Below are 23,248 nucleotides of genomic sequence, written 5' to 3'. Positions count from 1 at the left end.
AACCTTTAGATCACTAGACGACCAGCTCTACCTCCTGAGCTCCCATCCCCCTCAATGTGTGCTGTTGGTGATTGCAGTTAAAATTGCGGGGTTGGGGGTGTGAGTCCTTCAGGCAAGTCGTACCTGAATCACTCACTTGCACCCCTCCCTCATATTTCATTAGATGAATAAACATTGTTATTGGATATTGCCAGTTTTTCCATTGAGATGTAATCTATTGATAACTGCAACCATTGGGATGTGGTGAGATTATTTTTCCAATTGAGTAATATTATTTTCTTGGCAATTGTTAAGGCAATCAAAGTGGGTTGATGCTATTTTAGTGGTAGGTCGACTGAGGAGAGGTCACCGAGAAGACATAAAGATGGGGAGACTGGAATGTTGCGACCCAGAAGCGTTGATAGCTTCTTAGTGATGGTGATCCATGTTTAACTTTGTAGTTAGGGTGCAGGCAAAGGCGTTCCATGCGAGGACCGTCTCCTATCCACCCAAATTCTAAAGTTGTTTTTTGCACAGTTCTAATTCAACTCAATCGCCAAGTTATGAGCATGGCTCGGAAAGGTAGGAGAGGGAGCAAGACATTGGACTAGGTTTCCACAAAAGTATTTATTCACTCAAGTCGCTGAAAGAACAAAAAGGCACCAAGGCAGTGAAGGTTCAAGTACTTGATCCCAGAATGCACTGCGAGATCAAGCACAGGCATTTCCTTCACATCGTGCATGCTCAACTTGAGAAGCTGCCATGAAATTTGTGTATATTTCACAGGTAAACCTGGACACAGACATTTCTTTTTAGGGTTCAGAATACAGTAATTGAGAACTTACAATAGAAATCTTCAACCACTGAGTTGTAATCAAATGTTTTTCTTCAGTTAATATAATGTACCACATAATGGAAAAAAATGTGGGTTTTTTTCAGTGCTTTGCCAACGCTATATAAAAAGTTGGATTTTGTGACGGTGTTTTCCCAGAAGGAAAATCCTGAACTCATCCGTCTTCCCCATTGGTTGATTTCACAGTTGCTTTAAAATACTGCCAGAGGCTCAAGTCATTGCTCAACAACACTCTTCGATCAGCAGCTCTCCTGAGCAGTACAGTTTCCTTTTGATGGCTCTGAAGCGAGCGCTGAGTCTCCTACTTTGGTGAAGCCTGGCGTGGGTGCCCGGTGTCTGTGGGTGGTGTGTGTTGCCCTGGAAGAATTTCTGAACCATGGGCCAGAGTCCAAGCTCTGGCCTCAGCACGAGGGTCACGTGGAAGGTCGGGACCAGGCCAGCGTCCACCGCCACCTGGTCCACGCTGCACAGGTCCCCCTGGCCGTCTCTCTCCACGCACAGGTCTATGAGCGCTCCCCGGAGGCCGCAGGGCTCCGTTGCAGCCAGATGGAGCAGCTCTTGGGCAATGCTCTGCTGCAGACATTTGGGGAGGATCAGCCTGGAGCAGCCCAGGACACAGGCCGACGCCTCCTGGAGACTTTGAGCTATCCTCACCGCCACCTCCGCAGCCAGCGTCTCCTCCAGCGGATCGAATAAGACGTCGGTGTCCCAGTCGAACGGCGACATGTCTGCCATCGACCCTGGAACAAGAAACACATAAAGGATGAGAAGAAGGTGTGTGTGTGTGTGTGTGTGTGTGTGTGTGTGTGTGTGTGTGTGTGTGTGTGTGAGACAATGGTGGAACAAGTACTCAGACCTTTTACTTAAGTATAAGTCCAAATATCCCAACCCAAAAAAACCCTAGTTAAAGTGGAAGCACCACGTTGACATTTGTAGTTGAGTAAACGTACCGGTGTATATAACTACTTGCTCTTAAAGCGTTAAAAGTACTTGTCATATCCAGTGATATACAGTTGTCTATAATAGTACTACTGAACACTTTAAAGCAGATCCTGATTACAATTTACAATAAAATAGTATAAGGGGTGTCATAGCAAAGCTGAAGTTAGAAATATAGTCGAGTAAAAATGTGAATTTTGTCTCATAAACTTCAAAAAGTGTACTTAAGTACGGGAACCAAGTTACAAAAGTACTTTTGTCTCTTGGAAGTTAGGGTTTCACATTTTCCAGTGTTTTTCTAGTCACTAGATGGAATAAAGTAAACCCACTCACCGGTCTCACTCCTGCACTGCTCCGCCGCAGGAACATGACTCGCCCCTTTTAATTCGGCCAGTTTTTGCAACAGGCGACCCAAAGACAGCCGCCTGTCGCCCCTGTCCTCCGCGGGGGACGGGGGGAGGCTGCCCTCCGTGGAATGACAAGTAGTCATGCTTAATACGAACGGACACCAGACTGATTTGGGAGAACGGGCACACACGCACACGGGGCACTCCGCCGCTCGGCCAGACCAGCTGGAGAACGCGACGCCCGCAGAACAATGGCTTTTATACGCTTGGCGGATCGGCTCCACCCACTGGGTTTTTACAGCCAGTCGGAGCGCAGGAGCCGTCCCCAAGCCCTGCGCCTGCCTGGTAACAATCCGATCCCCTTTGACGAGCTGGCCGAGCCCCCATCCCCCAACGCCCGATGTACCTCTACGTGGAGTTGAAGCTTTCCAAGTTGTCTAGAACGATCGGTTATTAATGTTTGTGTTATTAATACTGGCATCAACAATTGGGGAGAAAGATTTTGACGAACAAGCCGATCCAAACGGGGGGGGGGGGGGCATCTATATTAAGATGTAAGTTAGCGGAACATAGTGCACAGATGGAGAGGTTTTTTTTTTGTTTTGTTTTTTTTCAAGTTTTCATTTTTATTTTTAGGATCTTTTGTGGGTTCAATGCGCCCGTTGGCTTCCGTTGTCAAATACCAGAGAGCGTGGATTGGAACGACTGAACTAGCCAAAGGGATGAGCCGCGTAGGGCGCTTGCACGTCCGCCATCCGTCACTTTTGCAACGAAACGAAGCGATTCCAACACACAAAGTCTCTTATTTTCCCACCGATTGTTTCCGCCTTCGGTGGCTATTACTGTCATGCTGTTCATTCTGAAGGGATTCAGAACCACCACCAACAACAACAACAAAATCAACATCAGCACCAACAATGAAAACAACAAACAACGCAGAAAACACCATCCACAATTCCCTGCTAAAACGCGTTTGGTTTATCAGCTCCGAGGCTAAACGCGACCCGTTTTTGGGTTGTTTTTTTTGGGGGGGGGGGGGGGGGGGGTTGGCAAGTCTTTGTGTTTTTTTCTGGCTGCGCTGCTGCCGCATTTACTGACGTTGACGCTCAAGCGGCTGCTCCTCGCCAGGCCCCCCGGGGGTCTTTTCCCCAGACGGCGGCCACGGAGAGGAGCACGTAGTGCACGTAGTGCACGTAGTCCCGACGTCAGCCCCGCTCAACCCTCACAATGCGTCGTCATCGTGAATGGCAGCCGAAAACAAAAAGCAGAAAGTTCGAAAGTTTATTTGCCCACATTGTCTGTTCAGTTATTCCTTTCTATGATTGTCTTTTAATTTTGTAACTGCGTCATAATTATTACAATTATTCGTATTATTATGAGTCGTGTTGTTATTGGTCGTATAATTCTTACTTTATTATTATGTTATTATTAATATTTCTTATTATAATTTGTTTTTTACATATATTAATTGTATCATTATTATATTTACCAGATATCATGTTGAATGTACTGTCTTATTGAGCGTAGAGTCATGTTTGTTATGTTAATATGATTTCATTGTGGTGCCTTTATACCTTTTTGTTGTAAGTAACTGTGTAAAAAAGAAAAGTCCTGAATCATGAATGGGCGCTGCGTGACTCAGCTCTGGGTGTGAACACCTTCAGGGAGAAGAGTGAAGGATGATATTGCACCGTCTCTCTTTGTTCGCAACCTGATGATTCATGTTTTTGAGGTGATCGGTGATGACAAGGTTGTTGTTTTGTTTTGTTTTTTTTGTCCCGATAAATATCAATCTGGTTGTTTTACCTGGGCCGGCATTTTCCCCGAAACTCCATATTTATCTATACGCTAGAATAGCCCATAATAGTTTATTTATGGTAACGCATAGCTCCTTCTGCTTGATCCCCACGAAGTCCACATTCTACACTGTGGGGTCGCAAAACGGGGTTCGCGGGGCCCTATGGGTGGGTCCTTATAAAAAAACATTTTTTTTATTATTTCCCATTAATTTCTTTCTTTCTTCCTTTTTTTTTTTTGCATGTTTTAACACGATTTTTTTTTCTACAAAAGATATTGACTTGGCTCTACGAATGAAGGGAGGGTTTTGTGGACACAGCCGGTTGGGAACCGGTTCTACGCCATTCTGTTGCTGCCCCATTATAATAACCAAAACTAGTAGTACACTGAAGATCCACAAGATGGCAGTGCGACATCTTTGATTAAAAGTGTGTGTGTGTGTGTGTGTGTGTGTGTGTGTGTGTGTGTGTGTGTGTGTGTGTGTGTGTGTGTGTGTGTGCGTGCGCGCGTGCGTGCGTGCGTGCGTGCGTGCGTGCGTGCGTGCGTGCGTGCGTGCGTGCGTGCGTGCGTGCGTGTGTGTGTGTGTGTGTGTGTGTGTGTGTGTGTGCGTGTGAGTGTGTGTGTGCGTGCGTGCGCGTCTCTTGGCTATCATTATCTCAAGGTTAGATGCCACACGTGAAAGGAAAGGGAAAATAAAATGTGACAAGCACCGTGTTCTCCAATTCAAACGGGCCTCAGAGATCCATCTATCTACGCAATTTATGAATTATGGATATAAGCCTAAAAAGAATGGGGGGTTGTTTTGTTTTTTTGGATCAGTTTGACAATCAGAGGTGAGTCTCAAAGCACAGAGACATCTCTGTTTTTAATGTTGAATAACAGAGTAACCGTGAGCGCAGGGAGTCGTGGAAGTCCCTCCAGAACGAGCCCAGACACTGCGGCCCTCTCCGGTCCCCGAACAGGGAATCTGACGCTGACGTCACATGGCTGGAGCAAGCCGCCATGTTTGGGGGGATCGCTCGCCTTGACTGGAAATGTCGGTCGGCATTTTTGAGTTAAAAGATGGCCTGGAAGTCTTGTTGGGCGATAAGCCGCCACAGATAATCTTGCCAACATCTTGTGTAAAACCTCGGCCCTTCTCTTTCTCCCTTCCTTTCGCCATTTTTGTTCATTTCCTATATTTGAGCTATTTCTCTCTACGCAATTGAATGGAAGTAATCCCCTCCAACATGAGGGGGACCAGCGTCCATAGAAACCCAGAGCAACCGTCAATCTTCACATCCCCTATTTAGTGACTCCACTTGTGTAGAATAGGCCCTGGTGTAGATTAGGCCTTGGGCCCACAAGGGTCCAGGGCCTGTGCTTTCCCCTCTAGCTATAGTAACAGCATGTGACTGAAGACTATTTTTAAGATTATCTACCATAATTGTATGTATATGCTGTATATATGTGTGTGTGTGTGTGTGTGTGTGTGTGAGACTCGGCCATCCCTTGAGGTTCCGAAGTGTTTTATGACAGGGCACAGAAAACAATCCAACATCTCCACTCCCCAGATGACAAGAGCCTGCTTCGAAGTGTTCCCCTCATTCTCATTCTCCAAGAAAGTTTGTCATTTTGGTAATAAACCTGTGCCTGATTATTATTTTTATTATTATACACGCACGCACACACACACACACACACACACACACAATGTCACGGTGCTGTCTGGTGAACCCAAATGCAGGACACACAGAGAAATGCTAAAACAAGGTATATTTCACTCAGAAACCACACATAACACATCAATTCCTGGTTTTGAGTGTTGCTTGTATGTCCAGGCAACACTCACAACCAGCAATGTATGATCGGACAGAGGCCGACTGGGGGAAAACAAACTAAATACACTGGGATAAGGACTAGGAGAGGCACAGTTGAGGGGAAGAGACACTGAGGATATCTGCCGGACAAACAAGGGAACAGAGAGAGAGTGACAGAGAGAACACAAGGAGATACCAAGACGGGGGGGAACACAAGATTACATACACTAAGGAGAGCAGGACAAAGGTAACAAGGAACAGAATAAACTTATAACAGCCACAGGGCAAAATCCCTGACACAAAAGTACAAAAGGACGCAAAAGTACTCCCTGGAGCCGTCTCCGTAGCCACTGGGCAGTTTGGCAAGGACAGAGTCAACTTGGGCCCCACGGCTCAGCTCTCGCCTGGAGGGGCCGTCCACGGTACTGAGCATCCCCACCAGTGTGCCGGTGGTTGATGAGAGGCCCTCAATGGCTTGGGTCTCAGCCGGCCTGATTGAAGGAGAGCTCAGTATGGCCTTCAGCTCCCTCTGGACTAGGCAGTATTTGGTATTTGCAGTCCTCCATTAAGTGCCTACGGGGGCCGAGCACGCTGTCTAGTCCCATCTTGAGCATAACAAAGTCACTGTCCTTAGGGGAACAGAAGGAGCTGGGCTTAAGCTTCTGTATGCCGGAGGATGACGCAATTTCCATGATGCATGATGCAGCGCTCACTAGAGGCCAGGCCGGCTGGTGCTGGAGGGTGCCCTGGAAGCTACATCGGCCAATGCTGGCCGGGTGGAGGCGGAGCAGACCACGGATACGGCCGATACTGATACTGTTCATAAGCTAGGCCTGGGCATGGTGCTGCCGGCCACGGATGAGGCGTGAAAGCAGGAGCTGGTTGGGCCGGCTGAACTGGTACTGGGACAGGCTGTTACCCAGGTGCTGGAGCTGGCTGTGGCACGGGCACTTGAACCAGCTGGGCTGCTGTTCGTCCTCGGATCACAATACAATTAAGTCTTCCAGAGAGGTAAATTACGCTGTCTACTCCAGCCTGCCCATTATGAGTTGCTGCAGTGCTGGATGAACATGCCTGCTAGGGGCTGCATAGACTCGGTTCTCCACTTGCTCTTATTCAAAATCAGACATTGAAGTAGTAGACATATGAATAATAAATCCCTGGAGTGTGAGTGTGAGAGCTTGTCTGCTATACTCACATGCATAAAATATGATTGTCACTACTGCCATGAGTAAAGGGCAAAACATTTGTTTTTATTGCACTTCCTCCATATACATTCATGATTCATACGAGGAGGTTACACCGTAAGTTCCCGGAAGTTATATGGTAAGTGATGGGAAGTTACACTTTAAAATGTGGGCTGTATTATAAAGTGTTACCAAACAAAGTTTAAATAGCTATTGTTTAATAGAAATTCTGCCATTTAAAAGACATCAGCTAATAATTTTATAATGTACCTTTTTATTTTTTTTCCTTCAATAGTCTACTTCAATACCTCAATACTGTTTGATATGAATTTATGTAAAGTCGGTGTTAGGCCAGCGACAGCCCATTGTTCAGACGGGACATTATTGCGAAACTCCAGTAGTCTGAAGAATGTCGGGTTAGAGATGATTAAGTTTAGGTATAAGGTTAGAGATGGTTTGGGTTAGGGTTGAGGTGTCCATGTCCAAGTCCAAAGGGACATTTTTCTGACTATCAGGGTTTTGGAATAACGGGCCATCACAACAATGGCATGGCACCGTTAGGCCTACATAATTGAAATCAATTAAAAAACCCATCCATGTGCATATTATAAAACCAAGTATAAACCAAGTTATCGGGGCGTCGATTGTCCTCAGTAGCAAAAAACAACAGAGAAACAAATGGATGAAAGAGTGTTACAAATAGACCTCTCAACACAGGATGTTAAACTGAACTCCAACAAAAAAACTATTGCATTCCAACACCACTGACATATGATAACTGTAAAAAAGTGAAATTGTGACTCAATTTAACTCACAAATTGATAGGAAGGGTGGCTGTGTGCATGATGTGTGGAACAGGAGAAACCTCACAATTATAATTTATAAATGTCCCTACCTTGACTTCTCCCTGAGCCATCCATGATGCAATCTCTCAACTTAGTAACACATGCATTATTCAGCAAAAGTACAGTGTTTTCTTTTTTGGGTGTGGGCCGGTGAAAGCAAAATAAAATTAATACAGAGTGCTGCTATGAGTACATCCAGATCTCAAGCGTTCCACGTTAATGAAATGTTGAAATGTGCAGTATGATGTGCAGTATACTACGAAAGTATGTATGTCCTACTGTTTAATAATGTGTCAAAGTTGTAGGTTTTAATGGATGTGGTCAAATAAGGGACACGATATACATGGTTATCTTGGGTAAAAAATAATTTTTCAGGTTGAACAGAACTGCGAAAAACTAAATTTCCATAGCATTAATTAAATGTCCTGATGTGCTATATATATTATATATATATTATATATATATATATATTCTATGATCATAAATATACAGTTAATCCATCTACCGTGTTCCAATTTGACAAAAAATAATGTTTTACATGTACTGCAATGTATGTCGGATTTTGACTAAAAACAGGTCACAATGGTTGTTGTTATCTGGGTTAAAGATAATTTGTAATGTTGTCAGGTGGAACACATTCAAATTACAAAGAAAGAGAATTTCCATTATATTTGAAAACATGGATATCTTTGATGGTTTTTATGGCCAGATTTAATTTTATGTTAATCCCCATTATGCATTTGTGTGTGTGTGTGTGTGTGTGTGTGTGTGTGTGTAGCTGCAGTATATCTCCCTATCTTTGCGAGGAAGCCTAATTGAATTCCCGATAGTGATTTGACACAGCGTCGTCCTGTGCCTGGCTTTAGACTTTGGAGTGCACTGAATGGAGCCTTTTCAGGATGAAATAGGAAAGATGGCATCAGTTAATCCTGCATTTCAATTCCAGCCTGTCAGTCTCTGCGTCCCGCTGGGAAGCAGCGAGGATCTGCAGCGGCGCGACGACGACGACAGCAGCCGAGCCGTCACACCGGGTCGTGCCGCAGCTCCATGTGGTGCGGCTGGTGTTATCTGGAGAGCATCTGAGTTCAGCACGACAACAACAACAACAACAACAACAACAACAACAACAAAAACAGCAACAACTGCAGCACAGCATTCTGCTTGTTCTGATGGTGAATCCAGGTGATCACTTGGATCAAACACACAATCTTCTCTCGACCATTGAACGCCCCACACAACCCCCCTGTCATGTTCCTCTCTCTCTCTCTCTCTCTCTCTCTCTCTCTCTCTCTCTCTCTCTCTCTCTCCCTCCCCCCTCTTTCTCTCTATTCAGTTAAATTCAAAGGGCTTTATTCTCATGGGAAACATACATACTACAAACTTAGATTGCCAACGCAAGTGCAAAAATAGTGAAGTGAATATAAATGCAATACGTGAAGATAAACTACAAAACAGTGTTTATATTTGAAATAATAATAATAATAATAATAATAACAATCGGTAAAGATAACCATATATATGTATATGAAAAGAGACAGACAGACAGATAGATAGATAGATAGATAGATAGATAGATAGATAGATGGATAGATAGATAGATAGATAGATAGATAGATAGATAGATAGACAGACAGATAGATAGATAGATAGATAGATAGATAGATAGATAGATAGATAGATAGATAGATAGATAGATAGATAGATAGATAGATAGATAGATAGATAGATAGATAGATAGATAGACAGATAGATAGATGATAGATAGATAGATAGATAGATAGATAGATAGATAGATAGATAGATAGATAGATAGATAGATAGATAGATAGATAGATAGATAGATAGATAGACAGACAGATAGATAGATAGATAGATAGATAGATAGATAGATAGATAGATAGATAGATAGATAGACAGACAGATAGATAGATAGATAGATAGATAGATAGATAGATAGATAGATAGATAGATAGATAGATAGACAGATAGATAGATGATAGATAGATAGATAGATAGATAGATAGATAGATAGATAGATAGATAGATAGATAGATAGATAGACAGACAGACAGATAGATAGATAGATAGATAGATAGACAGACAGATAGATAGATAGATAGATAGATAGATAGATAGATAGATAGATAGATAGATAGATAGACAGATAGATAGATAGATAGATAGATAGATAGATAGATAGATAGATAGATAGATAGATAGATAGATAGATAGATAGATAGATAGATAGATAGATAGATAGATAGATAGATAGACAGACAGATAGATAGATAGAGAGATAAAGATGAACTTCAAATGAATTTATTTTATAGATTTATAGATAGGGAGAATATATAGATTCCTCCCTCCCTCCCTCCCTCACTCCCTCCCTCACTCCCTCTCCCTCTCTCTCCCTCTCTCCCTCTCCCTCCCTCCCTCTCTCTGCCAGTCCGCCCAGCAGCAGCAGCAGTCTCAGCAGCATCCTGAGGCTGACCCAAGTCCCGGCGTTTACCTCCACTCTCCCAGCGTCGTCTCCCAGCCTCCGTGACCGAGGTGGTGAAACATGGATCCCCGGTGCCTCATGTTCCCGGCGCTGCTACTGCTGCTGCTGGCGGCGGCGGCGGCGGCGGCGGGGTCCACCTCCCGGGCCGACGTGAGGAGCGCCGAGGAGGCGGAAAAAACGGGGAATTTCATGGAAGACGAGAAGTGGCTGTCCACCATTTCCCAGTACAGCCGCAAGATCCAGCACTGGAACCGCTTCAGAGACGTGAGTGGTGGAGATGTGCGATATCGATATCGCGATATATCGTCTGCGATTTAGGTGATCGTGACATAGTTAGACGTTGTCTCTAGAGCTGCATTATAACAAGTAATAATAGTAATGCATTCTTTTTCCTGTACTTCATAGACTGTTCTAGCTGTTCTCATACCCTCTTACCTGCTTGTTATAATATCCACATTACCAGTTTATTATATTCTTATTTTGTGTTAAATATCTCATGGGAGCACAATATCGTCAAATTATCGTTATCGACGTTAACGCAAAAAAACAAACCAGAGATTTTACTTTTAAAGTTCCTGCATCGAGATGAACTGTGTTGCATGAATGTGATGATTAAAATCATAATGTTGATTCAAAAAAAAAAAAAAAGATGATACGAAGATCTAAATCAAGATAAAAAACTGAGGCCCAGGCCACATTGACAAAAAATACCAATAGGCCTCGATATAGATAATTTCACGACATTTTTGGGATGGCTATCCGTGCTTTCATAAGATATTTCAACATTCATCAGTAATGTGGATATTATGACCAAGCAGGTAGAAGCGTTGATAGAAACACGCGGATCTGTCTTTGAAGTTGAGAATAATAAGAACAACATTTAACTATATAACCATATTACGTAAGCAAAATCGCAACGATATCTCGTCTCATATCGCAATGTCGATATTGTATCATGTATCGCCCAGCCCTACTACACATTGTGTATATATATTTTTAAATGTTACCCTTGGTGATCAGGTATTTGATAAAAAACCATCACTGATGTTTGGGGAAATGGTTTGATGCAATAAAGCCTTTTCAGCTCAGTTGAACTTCATCACACCCTCATATTTGGGATTTCTCTACAACTCCTGAGTCCATCTGTATATGATCCAATTCATTTGGGTTCATGCAAACTGCCAAAAATAATGAATTTCAATCCAGTTCCTCAGCACCAGCACAACCTTCATACCTGGTATACATCCGAATGAAATGGATACGATTTTCGGATCAAACAATTTTTGATAAACCAATTTATGTTACCGCGAACGAGAGCTCAGCAATTAAAACTTCACCACCATTGAATAGGCCAAACAAGGATTTATTAAAGCCGATACGTTTTGCAATGTGATATATTTCTCTGCCCATTAATGCGTAGATGGAAATCCGCCATGAGACATGGAAAATAATTATCAACGATCAACGGCAGGATTTGGACCGTAGTCCATGGGGCTTGTGTTTCACCCCGATCCTGTTAATAGAGTTTGAATTGATCAGGGGGTCTACTGGATTTGAAATGTGAGCAAATGGCTGCAGCTTGGATGTCCCAGTCTTCCAGAGGAGCAGAGGATGAGCCCTCCACCGTGGAAAGCTGGGGCGACGAGTCACCACGCTGAAATTGCTTTGAACCGTTCCGTGGAAGAGCCTGGATAAAAGACTCGTCCATGCTCTCGCAGGCTTTCCCTTTTCCCTCCTGGGGAGAGATTAAGCAGGCGCCTGCTCCTCCGATTATTTACACCGTGAATCCTGGAGAACCGCACTTAATGAAGGAGGCTAATGAAATATGGGCATGAAATGATTAAGTGGGAATTATGGCAGGATTATGATTGACTATGTGCCGGTGTGTCGTGACGCGACCTTATTGAAGACTTATTGAAGTTATTCATCAGACTGGCAATTCACTCATCATTTTGCCACCATGAAATCATCTTACAAGTATAAATACAACCAAAACAATAATGTATTGATCTTAAAACGCTCATAAAACACGCGCACACACTCTCACAAACACAACTGGCACAATATGGTATAGTCTGTAGTATAGATACAGTATATAAAGTGTAAATAAAGTTAGATTGTGTCATTTGGTATCTCACAACAACTATATTTGTTGTTAGAACCAACTGGACATCACGGTCTTCATCAGCAAAGCTTTTAAATAAGAACAAGTAACGTTGGATAGGACGATTTGCATTCATTTTTTTTCATTTATTTCCTTGTTTAAAAGGTTTGCAACCAAACAAAACAATGTCATGTAGCGGAGTTTATTTTCTTCTTCTCCTTCTTCTTCATTTACACCGCAGTCCAAATTATTGTGCAAATGATATTTTTCTCTTTTCCTAAATAGTCGATGCAAATGACAGTCAGTATAATTTTCAAGTCATCAACGGTTAGGGTACATTTGGAATGTTATTGAACAAACCTCCCAATGATAACAGTATTTTTTTCAAAATAAAAAACTCAAAATGCACTGTTCCAAATTATTATGCACAACAGAGTTTCAAAACATTTTGTAGGTTGTAAAGAACTGAAAATGGTAATTTGTTGAATGTGCAGCATTAGGAGGTCATATTTACTGAAATCAAAAGCTAGGGCCAAGTTACATGTTAACATAGGACCCCTTCTTTGATATCACCTCCACAATTCTTGCATCCATTGAACTTGTGAGTTTTTGGAGAGTTTCTGCTTGAATTTCTTTGCGGGATGTCAGAACAGCCTCCCAGAGCTGCTGTTTTGATGCAAACTGCCTCCCACCCTCATAGATCTTTTGCTTTAGGATGCTCCAAAGTTCTTAATAGGGTTTAGGTCAGGGGAGGATGGGGGCCACACCATGAGTTTCTCTCCTTTTATGCCCATAGCAGCCAATGACACAGAGGTATTCTCTGCAGCATGAGATGGTGCATTGTCAGGCATGAAGATGATTTTGCTAGGGAAGGCACGGTTCTTCTTTTTGTACCATGGAAGAAAGTCGTCAGTCACAAACTCTATATACTTTGCCGAGGTCGTTTTCACACCTTCAGGGACCCTGAAGGGGCCTTCCAGCTCTCTCCCCATGATTCCGGCCAAAAACATGACTCCGCCACCTCCTTGCTGACGTTGCAGCCTTGTTGGGACATGGTGGCCTTCCACCAACCATCCACTACTCCACCCTTTTGGACCATCCAGGGTTGCATGGCACTCATCAGTAACTAAGACTGTTTGAAAATGAGTCTTCATGTATTTCTGGGCCCACCGCAACCGTTTCTGCTTGTGAGCATTGGTTAGGGGTGGACGAATAGTAGGTTTATGCACAACTGCAAGCCTGTGGAGGATTCTACACCTTGAGGTTGGTGGGACTCCAGAGGCACCAGCAGCTTCAAATACCTGTTTGCTGCTTTGTAACGGCATTTTAGCAGCTGCTCTCTTAATCCGATAAATTTGTCTGGCAGAAACCTTCCTCATTATGCCTTTATCTTCACGAACCCGTCTGTGCTCTGAATCAGCCACAAATCTCTTCACAGTACGATGATCACGCTTAAGTTCTCGTGAAATATCTAATGTTTTCATACCTTGTCCAAGGCATTGCACTATTTGACGCTTTTCGGCAGCAGCAGAGATCCTTTTTCTTTCCCATATTGCTTGAAACCTGTGGCCTGCCTAATAATGTGGAAAGTAGTTTTCCTTTAATTGGGCTCACCTGGCAAACAAGTTATCACAGGTGTCTGAGAATGATTTCAGTGATCCAAAGAGCCCAGAGACACAATACCATCCATGAGTTTCATTGAAAAACAAAAAATTAAATGTTTATGACACTTAAATCCAATTTGCATAATAATTTGGAGGTGTAAAGATCAGTCAAAATCTAGGAAAAATAAACAGCTTTTCACTTTTACATATTGAAATATGCATATCTGGTATGGGCTTTATTGCCTTAGTTAATTTAGTGTGAATTCAATACATTGCTGTGTTTTTGTGTGTGTGTGTGTGTGTGCGTGCATGCGTGCGTGCGTGCGTGTGTGTCTGTGTGTTCTTGTACATGTGTGTGCGTGTGTGCGTGGGTGTGTGAGTGTGTTTGTTTTACTATATACTTAGAACAGGTCTCCGAATTTCTTCAGGTTTTGGTTTAGAAGTGCACCAGAAACACGGGTCCCTACTTACCAGGTGTATTTACTCGGACCTCACTTTGATAGAACTTCAAGAATGTGTCTGCGTGTGTCGATGACTGTGTGTGTGTGTGTGTGTGTGTGTGTGTGTGTGTGTGTGTGTGTGTGTGTGTGTGCGCGTGCGTGTGGCCGTTTGTTTTACAATACTTGTGAGGACCACCAGGTATATTTACTCAGACCTCACTTTGAAAGCAGTACAAAAATGAGTGTGTTGTTGTTGTTGTTGTTGTTGTTGTTGTTGTTGTTGAATGTGTGGATCGGAGCGTAGGCGAATCGGCAGGTGTGAGTGTGCGCGTGTGCGTTTGTGTCTGTACGTGAGTGAGTGTGAGTACGTGTTTTCCGATTGTGTGAGAGGGCGGAACAGCGGTGATGACAGGAGAAACATCAGAGCAGCACATCACACAACCTCCCCCGGGATCGCCAATAGAAACCGCTTTGATTTCAGCTTGCTGCCGTAGCAACAGCAGCCCGTCCGCTGCGGCGCGGAAACGAGGAGTGAGTGTGACGGCTTCATCCACCAATCACCGAGACCACCACGGGCTGGGTAAATAGTAGGACACCGCCCCATCGTGCTCTTTAAACCCTATTAGCCATGTGGGGCTTCTCTTTACGCTCAGCGGCCCGCGCAGCGATTACCTCCCGCCGATGGAGACGCTCGCTTAGAACTCGTTGCTACTTAGAAGTCAAAGTTTTGGATAAGATAAGAACAAATTGAGGCGGTGATCTGGGTTCTTGCAGTGTTGTCTGCGCCCCCCCCCGAGGAAAACTTTGTCTTTGCGTCTGTCTCTCGCCCTTGTCGCAATTGGTTCAAATGCCGTTGCGTCATGGCAGGATACCGACTTCAACCTTCCTTTCCGGGTCATTCAACCTCCTCCTTTTCCAACAAGCTTGTTTTTTTTTTCCTGGAGCCGCATCATTCGTAGCGTGTTTTATATTAACCGTATCTCCTCAAATATTAACCGGTACCCAAATAAAAACCGGTAAACAAGGCTGAATCTCAGTCAGTGTGTGTGGGTTTTTTTCTTTTGCACCGCGCCTCGCGTGCAGTCCCCGTGTTCCGGTTTACTGTGTTTTTATTTTTGTTGTATTGTTTTCGTTAGTTTCTACTTGTATGATACGAACATTTTAAACCAAGGGATGCTCTGCCTTGGATCAGGACGGTGGATTGCGCTGGAAAGGGATCTCCTGTCCACTGCGCCATCCCGTATCTCCGAACAAAACAAAAGAATTCAAGTTTATTTGACATTTATTTGAGGAGCACGGCACCCAGTTGATGTAAATTAAAGCTCCGGTCACTATTTTTCTAAATATGGGTACTGTCAATAAATGACAATGAGTTTGATTTCACAATTATTTTTTTTCATCTTTATGTAAAGCAAAACCACTGCCACTTCCTCTCACTGTCGCGTTCGTGCTTCTTTCACCGCAGAGTTCTTATTGAGTTCTTTATCAGTTCTTATTGAGTATCTTGACGGTGTTCTGAGCCAATGGGGTTTGAGCTTTTCTCCGGGCTCTGTTTTATTTACTCGGTAAACTCTCGCTGATTTCACATTATCAGTACACTAAAATCTGTTTGTGACAAAATTTGAGGCGAGAAATAAACAATGCAGTTGCTGAATCTTCACTCATATTAGATCTACAAGGACTCATTTAAAGGTTTGTTCCGACTTTGGTTGCCGTGCTCCAGGCTTGTGGGACACGGACACCGCACTGCGACGCAGCGGGATTTTTTGTTTCATGTAAACATCGGAAAATAAAATATAATAAATACATCTGCAATTAAAACACAATTTTTATTGTTTTTGTTTGGAGAGATGCACATTGGAGCGGATGGAGCAGATGACCATATACAGAAATCCGTGACAAGCTGACGTCAGCTCTTTCAGAGAGTAGAAGAAAACATTTGAAGACCGAGCGTGCAGAGCAGTCTGAAGGCTGAGCGATTTGTTCACCTCGATTACTCTGTCATTAGTTCATTATTTAGCACTTTGGCCACATTTAATCTGAACATCCCACATGGTAGCAGTATATATACATACACAGTATGTATACAATATATGTATATATATAGAAAAAAAGGAAAAGCATATGCGTCCCCTTTAATACAATGCTGGAGGCCAATAATCAGAGCTGTAGCACATCAAAGAGGAGCTTTCTTTGCCAGTTAACACACACACACACATGCGCCGAGCAACCCCACATAAATATTTCACATATATCCTCTTCACTTAGCAAATATAAAAAAAAAAAACCATGATGTTACAGAGCCTGCGTTCACGTATAACTCTTTCACTTCCAATGAAAAAAAAAATGCGTTCCACACTTCAGTTTAAACAATTTCGTAAAAACCCAAAAGGCGATTAGACGTTACAATGGAGAAACGACAGAATAGAACATTTTAAATCCTTTAATCTGACAGGTTCACTCGACATTTCATTCCACTAATGCAGCAAATCCAGATAAAAAGGGGGTAAAAAAATAATATTAATAACAGGGAAAACACTGTAATGGTGATTGATGCGCTGCTACGTCGACCCTAAACTGTTATTAGCTTAATTGAGCTCCCTGGTTCTTTGTACAAAGGTTGACAAATATAAAATATGCACAGTTTAGTTTAAACATGGATTTATTGCACATGACATGGTTTTATTTTTTTGTATTTCTTTCTCAATATGAAATAATCCTTAATGGACTACATGGGGCGTCGCCTCCCACACCACGATTCATTAGGCAAGATGATTTGAAAGCTTCATTGTAAAGCTTAGAAATTGGCCCGGTGTGAAAATAAATGTCGATATTTTGTAGATTTTTGTAGGTCTACATAGTCGGCACAAGGCTCGGAATGTGACAATGTTCAATATTATATTTTATACTTTTCCACTTTGATTCTTAGGTTCACGTTGGAGTGGATCCAAATCCATACAATTGATTCTGCGAGTCAACGTCCTTCTCTCTAGTTATTACAGATGAATACAACGATGAAATAAAATTGTCTTCACCAACTCAAGTTTGGCGGGTGGTAATGTCAAAAGAAAAGGGGCCCAATTCCAAAGCGATGATGTTCTGATGGTGATATGACACTCAACCGTAGGGGACTCCCAACACGTTATCGAAAGTGGATGCTCAATTTGGTACGCACTTCAAAATAGAATAATAAATTAAACGCCCCTAATAATAATGCCGATATCCATCGGAATGTTACTTGAAAGAAATGTCTCATCGTTTGTTACTGGACTGAAATGCGCTCATCAATTGAATCTGTAGCACGGTTAAGAACGGACCGAGCTGTAGGCTGCAGCTCCACCTGTTGGTCAGCCGTTATGGTATTTGGCTTCGTATTTGGGTCCCGATTCAAGGTATCGGTATTTCCTTGCACCCTTCTTCTCAATACGCCAAAACACTCGATCTATCCCTGGCCATGTGTCCATGTTCATGAACGTTACCTTCATTACATCCGGCGTCCGTGATTCTGCGCTGTGCAATTCTGCGAGCTACGTGTGGTCTGCCTCCGTGGGACCACTCCTCACCCCGCTGCGCCTCCTGTTCCTTTACTCCATTTTTAATGAAGAGAAAACATTTCTGTTTGCAGAACCAGCGCCGCGGTTCCCCGGTCGACGCCGGTGGATTAAATATGTAGAATGGTCGAGCGACTTCAGGCGAGTTCGGGCGCCCGTCATTATTATGTGACACGGTGTGTTTTCAAACGGCAGCGCGGAGCATTCCCTTGCGATACGACGTTCCTGAATCGTATTTGCCCCCCGAACAGGCTCGCTCCATTGGCCGCCGTCCAGGAGGATTTAAGAGTTCTGCGATTCTACCACTTCTGTGGCTTTTAACTATCACTTTGCCAAAGACCAGGAGACATAATTGTGGATAATGGCATTTGTAACAGTGCGGCCAAAAACTCCATTAAAGACTATCCCATTCGGGCCGTGTCTGAATTATTATCGCTAGACTAGAGCTTCGGTCTGGCTGTTTAATCGCACAGCGGCGTGTCAGTTCCCCGGAATAAAGCCGCAGCTCTTTGATGTTATAATGGACCCGTACTGATGGAAAAATGATGTTATGAGTGATGATATAAGCTCAGAAGACATAAAGGAGTCAGGTTCATCACGCCTGATTTACCCGTGTCTCTTTCGCTATCTTGCTCCTTTGGACGTACCCAGAATCCCTCGGAAGGCCGAGGCTGCAGAAGCCGCTATCTGCATGTGGACCGGCTCTGACAGTTTTTGGGAGAGAATGCCAGCCCGTCTGGCTGGACTCTGTCGTGTTACGTACCGCCTTGGCCGGCGACCAGAGGCAGAGGTGGGCTGTAATTGAGCAGAGGGAAGGGAAAAAAAAAAGAACATCATCACACTGGCAAAACTACTGTATTACTCCCTCTCACTGCAGCACAATGGCTATGTGAAGGGCACTGGTGCTGCGGCAAGGGAGGGGACAGGTTTGCTGTGTAGTTACACAAAGAGCGAGAGAAAAAAAAAAAAAGCGCACCGAGAAGTATTGATTTCACAGCGGATGCGGCCGCGTGGAAATCTTCACAAAAGCGGCTAAGAGCGCGGCTGGTACGCACCACAGCTTCTGAACCGCAACGCTGAGGGACAAGGAGGAGATGTATGCGTCTCCTTTTGCAAGGCACACTTATCCGTTCTCGCGTCTTTTCCGTCCACCCCCATGCGCGCATGGCTTCTCCCAGTGACCTGCTTCCGCGTTGGCTGCACCCTGGGAGTCGGGCGCGTCTCCGAAACACGAGGCGGGAGGTGGACTCCCGGGGACGTCTTTAACGGGATCTTCCAATGTTGTCCCCCTGCCCCCACCAACCAGTACAACCATTGTTCCGCAGTCCATATTTGGACCCACGTCACGTACCTCTATTATTCATGGATATGTGTGTAAAGTTCATGTGTATATGACAATTTAGCCTGCTTCAGAGCAAGCATATGGTTATTATAGAAATAGTGGCATTTTCAAAGCGCAAGCACTGACTGTTTCAATTCAAAAGAAGATAATTCTAATCTGCCGGTGAAGTAAAACGCTGCATTTTACATTATATAATGGCTCTGAGTAATGCAGAGGATACATTCTCCCACTTAAACTGCGACGACATTGCTGCTCCTTTATTGACGGGGTTCAGAGAGGGAAAATCCACTGAATTATGTTATATTGTCTGTTTTAAAAGCATCAATTCTCTCCGGCAATGGCGGTCTCTAAACGCCACACAAGTGGTAATTCCTTTGGCAACAATCCAGCGCGAGTTGGAGACGTTTTGAAAGACGCTCTTATAAGCAGCTCCCAGGCGGGCGTGGAGGACTTTGCATCCCAAATAAATGTCTCCGGGGCCCGGATTTGATTACTTCTGTGAAACTGTGAAATTAGAGAAGTTTTCAATTTGAGGGGCCGCAAAGATCACACACTTATACAAACACACACATCCTCGTGTTTTCAGGGATCAAATATTTGGTAATTGGTACTGTAGAAATGTAATAGATATAAAGCGAGATATGGCTCTTCAATCCTAAATTAGGACTGTACTCTATGGGACTTTCTGCGCAACTGCGTTTTTTGTTTGGTTATTTGGATGTGATGCCTTGAATCAAAGCGTGATTTCTTTCTTTTTTCTTTTTCTTTCTTCATCTCAAAGCTCACACGGAGCCATTTTGGGGGATTGCCTCCGCCTCCGCCGCTGTTGCAGCTCCTGTTTTTAGCAGTTGATCTCTGTGATTTCACTCAAGTGTGAAGGTTCTCATCGTTTGTACCAGATTCTCCCGTGGGAGATGCTTTCCGTATTCCCACCCCGGCCTTGTTAAAATCAAAGGCTCGGCGGCTGATCTTTATTCATAGATAGCGCGTGTGTACACGACAAATACGAGTGCACTGAGGCGCGACGTTCATTTAGACAGTCGGGTCTACGCTCGAGCACAGTGCAATACCAGAGCAAAGAAAAACTGCAGAGGTCAAAATCCAAATTTCCTCACTGTCTTGCCATGAAGACTTCCAAAATGGCAACTTTTTATAAAAGCATATTTGAAATGAATTATGAACATCAAGGTTCATTTAATCTTTATTTACGACCAAAAAATATGGCCGAAAAATGCACACATTTCCAGTCATGATATGCAGCTTCACTTGCAGTGTTTTGGTGTTTCAACCATGTACAGTACAGCTTGGCCCACCTTCCAAATCTCCCAAAACGCATCAAACACGCTGATTTGGAAAAGAAACACCAAAAACCTGATTTCCTTGAGGTTTTCTGCACATTGTGGCTCACTGCATGTGATACTGCCCCCAGTGGACACGTGGGGTAAGTGTGAACGCAAACAGCCACGGGAACGTCTGCGTTCGATTCCCCCATGCCCCCCGGTGCACTGTGACTGGATCTTCACGCCGTGGCACCAGAGCAGCGCAGCAGACAGACTCTAATGCCGCAGCGTTTGATGTTCCGCCTCATCTCCCTGCAGTCTCCAGCCTCCGTCCAGACAGACAAACAGAAATTAGAATGTCTGCTTCTTGTGCCTCCGGTTCCGCGAGCGCTGAGGAAAACAGCATCAACGTTTTGGCTGTCAGGGCCTCTCCTTTGTTCCGTCTTGGAGATGCAGTATGCAGCGTGCCGTGTGATCTGTGAGCACAGATTTGCTAGTGGTGCGTGGATGGCACGTGGCTGGAAGGAAGTAGGAAATGATGAATAAAAAAAAAAAATCAAGATTTGTCTATGACTGCTCACTAGGGCCAAGGCGATAATTGTCAAAATCACAATATTTATGAATGAATATTTCAAATATTTTTGTATGAATACCTCCCGTTGATAGTTTGACGATATTTTTGGGATTATTATTGGTGCTTTCATAAGATATTTAATGTTAGTAATGTGTATATTATCACCAATCAGGTTGAGGCCTCGATTAGATCAGCTAGAACTGTCTATAAAGTTCAGAGAATTGCATTACTTTACTGTAATGCGGCCTTAAAGACAACCTTTTTCTACAATAACCAACATCTCAGACTATATCTCGAGTCTCATATCACAATATCCATATTTTTTCAATATGTTGCCTAGCCATACTGCTCCTATATTGGATATTGACTGGTTAATAGGCTTGGTTATTGGTTATTTGCTCATTATTTTTTTGCATGTGTGAGGGAGCTGGAGAGCATCCCCCTCACTGAGGTGAAAGAAACAATACACGCAATGCACGTTGACTGTAATCGAGTAAACAGACTAGACAGACACAGGAAGTTCATTTTTCGTTGATTATGTTGCGTGCTTTTAATTTGAGGAACTGTTACTAATCACTCCTTCTTTGAGGTCTACCCTCAGGCCGTGTTTTCTTGGAGTGCACCCGTGAGAATGCAGCTATAGGCCTCCTGCTGACGACGATTACTTTGTTAGGCTGAACAAAGTAGTCAAGGAAGAGAGGGGAGTGGGTAGAGAGATTTTGTTGAGTTTTGGCTTTTGTTTGGTATTTCTTCAGTTTATTATGCATTTTATTTACTCTGTTTTGGGCTAGTCATGTGTATATGTAAATATTCGATTGTAAATATATTTTCTAAACTTAGTGTGTAGGTATCAAAGTGCCCTTCACTGTAAAATGGTGTTGGTAGAGGCCATGGGGATACACACCGATCAGCCATAATATTAAAACCACCTGCCAATATTGTGTAGCTCCCCCTCGTGCCGCCAAAACAGCTCTGACCCGTGGAGGCATGGACTCCACAAGACCTCTGAAGGTGTCCTGTGGTATCTGGCACCAAGACGTAAGCAGCAGATCCTTTAAGTCCTGGAAGTTGTGAGGTGGGGCCCCCATGGATCGGGATTGTTGTTCCAGAACATCCCACAGATGGTCAATTGGATCAGACCCTAAACCCACCTATCCACATGATGTAGAAGAAAACGTGATTCATCAGACCAGGCCACCTTCTTCCATTCCTCCATGGTCAAGTTCTGACACTCACATGCCCATCTTAGGTGCTTTCGGTGGAGGACAGGAGTCAGCATGGGGACTCTGACCGGTCTGCGTCTACACAGCCCCATACACATCAAGCTGTGATGCACTGTGTGTTGTGACACCTTTCTATCATAGCAGCATTAACTTTTTCAGCAATTTGTGCTACAGTAGCTCTTCCGTGGGATCGAACCAGACGGGCTAGACTTGGCTCCCTACATGCATCAATGAGCCTTGGGCACCGATGGACTACAGAAAAACATTTTAAAAAGTAATGTAAAAACCAGAATTATAAAAAGGTAATGTCCTAAAGTGAAAAATACAGTCCTCTACAATAACTTAAATGAAATTAACAGTGAAGCAGGAAGATTAATGTATATCTCCATAGATCCTTTATATCTACCCTGCTTTTCTTAGGTCTATTCCTCACCTCACCCTGCCCGGGTAATAAAGACTCATTTTGTTGACGGTATATCGACAGACTGCACACACTCGGGAGAAAGCATCTCACCAAATACATTTCCCATCGTGTCCTTTATGAAGCCGTTGGTTTGAAACCCTAAAGTAAGTGATAAATGGCTGACTTGAGTCTCTTGAACCTGATTTAAAAAAAAAGATCCACCTCTCTGAGAATCGTGTGAGACGATGGGCTTCTCATTTGAACTTCATGAACGATGCTTAGTCAATGTGTTGTCAGGATTTAACCAGTTGTTATGGCCCTAAATCTTAATGGCGATATGTGTTCTACAGGGACCGGACTTTAAATGTATAAAAAGGACTAATTTTTGATGACTTATTTCCAACTCAGTACTGCACAAATACTCGACAATATTTATGGTATTTTTGAAGTATTTAAAATTTATATGATGTATTTCAATAGT

The 23,248-nt window shown here is 43.5% G+C and overlaps 2 protein-coding genes across 2 annotated transcripts in view; one reads left to right on the top strand and one right to left on the bottom strand.

Annotated features, from left to right (window-relative positions):
- Window positions 1-614: 614 nt before the first annotated feature.
- On the bottom strand, window positions 615-2,324 carry LOC307242016 (DNA damage-inducible transcript 4 protein-like). The gene is made up of 2 exons (XM_080016340.1): window positions 2,105-2,324; window positions 615-1,572 (listed from the first exon to the last, which is right to left on the bottom strand). Exons 1-2 carry the CDS (start codon window positions 2,259-2,261, stop codon window positions 1,055-1,057), a joined length of 675 nt encoding a protein of 224 aa, XP_079872466.1. The 5' UTR covers window positions 2,262-2,324; the 3' UTR covers window positions 615-1,054.
- A 7,982-nt stretch (window positions 2,325-10,306) lies between these two features.
- spock2 (SPARC (osteonectin), cwcv and kazal like domains proteoglycan 2) overlaps window positions 10,307-23,248 on the top strand; it is a gene marked incomplete at both ends in the record, with an annotated part of 28,726 nt that continues 15,784 nt past the window's right edge. The window contains one exon of the mRNA XM_080017012.1: window positions 10,307-10,510. Coding sequence (XP_079873138.1) covers window positions 10,307-10,510 — 204 coding nt within the window. The remainder of the gene's footprint in view (window positions 10,511-23,248) is intronic.

This window comes from Zeus faber (genome assembly GCF_960531495.2).
Source record: "Zeus faber genome assembly, chromosome: 16".
NCBI lineage: Eukaryota > Metazoa > Chordata > Actinopteri > Zeiformes > Zeidae > Zeus > Zeus faber.
This window is presented reverse-complemented; position numbering and strand designations above follow the sequence as displayed.

Coding starts and splice junctions, on each gene's coding strand:
- LOC307242016 (XM_080016340.1), bottom strand. CDS start 2,261: ATGACTACTTGTCATTCCACGGAGGGCAGCCTCCCCCCGTCCCCCGCG. Junction 1,573..2,104: donor GCAGTGCAGGAGTGAGACCG/GTGAGTGGGTTT, acceptor TTCTTGTTCCAG/GGTCGATGGCAGACATGTCG.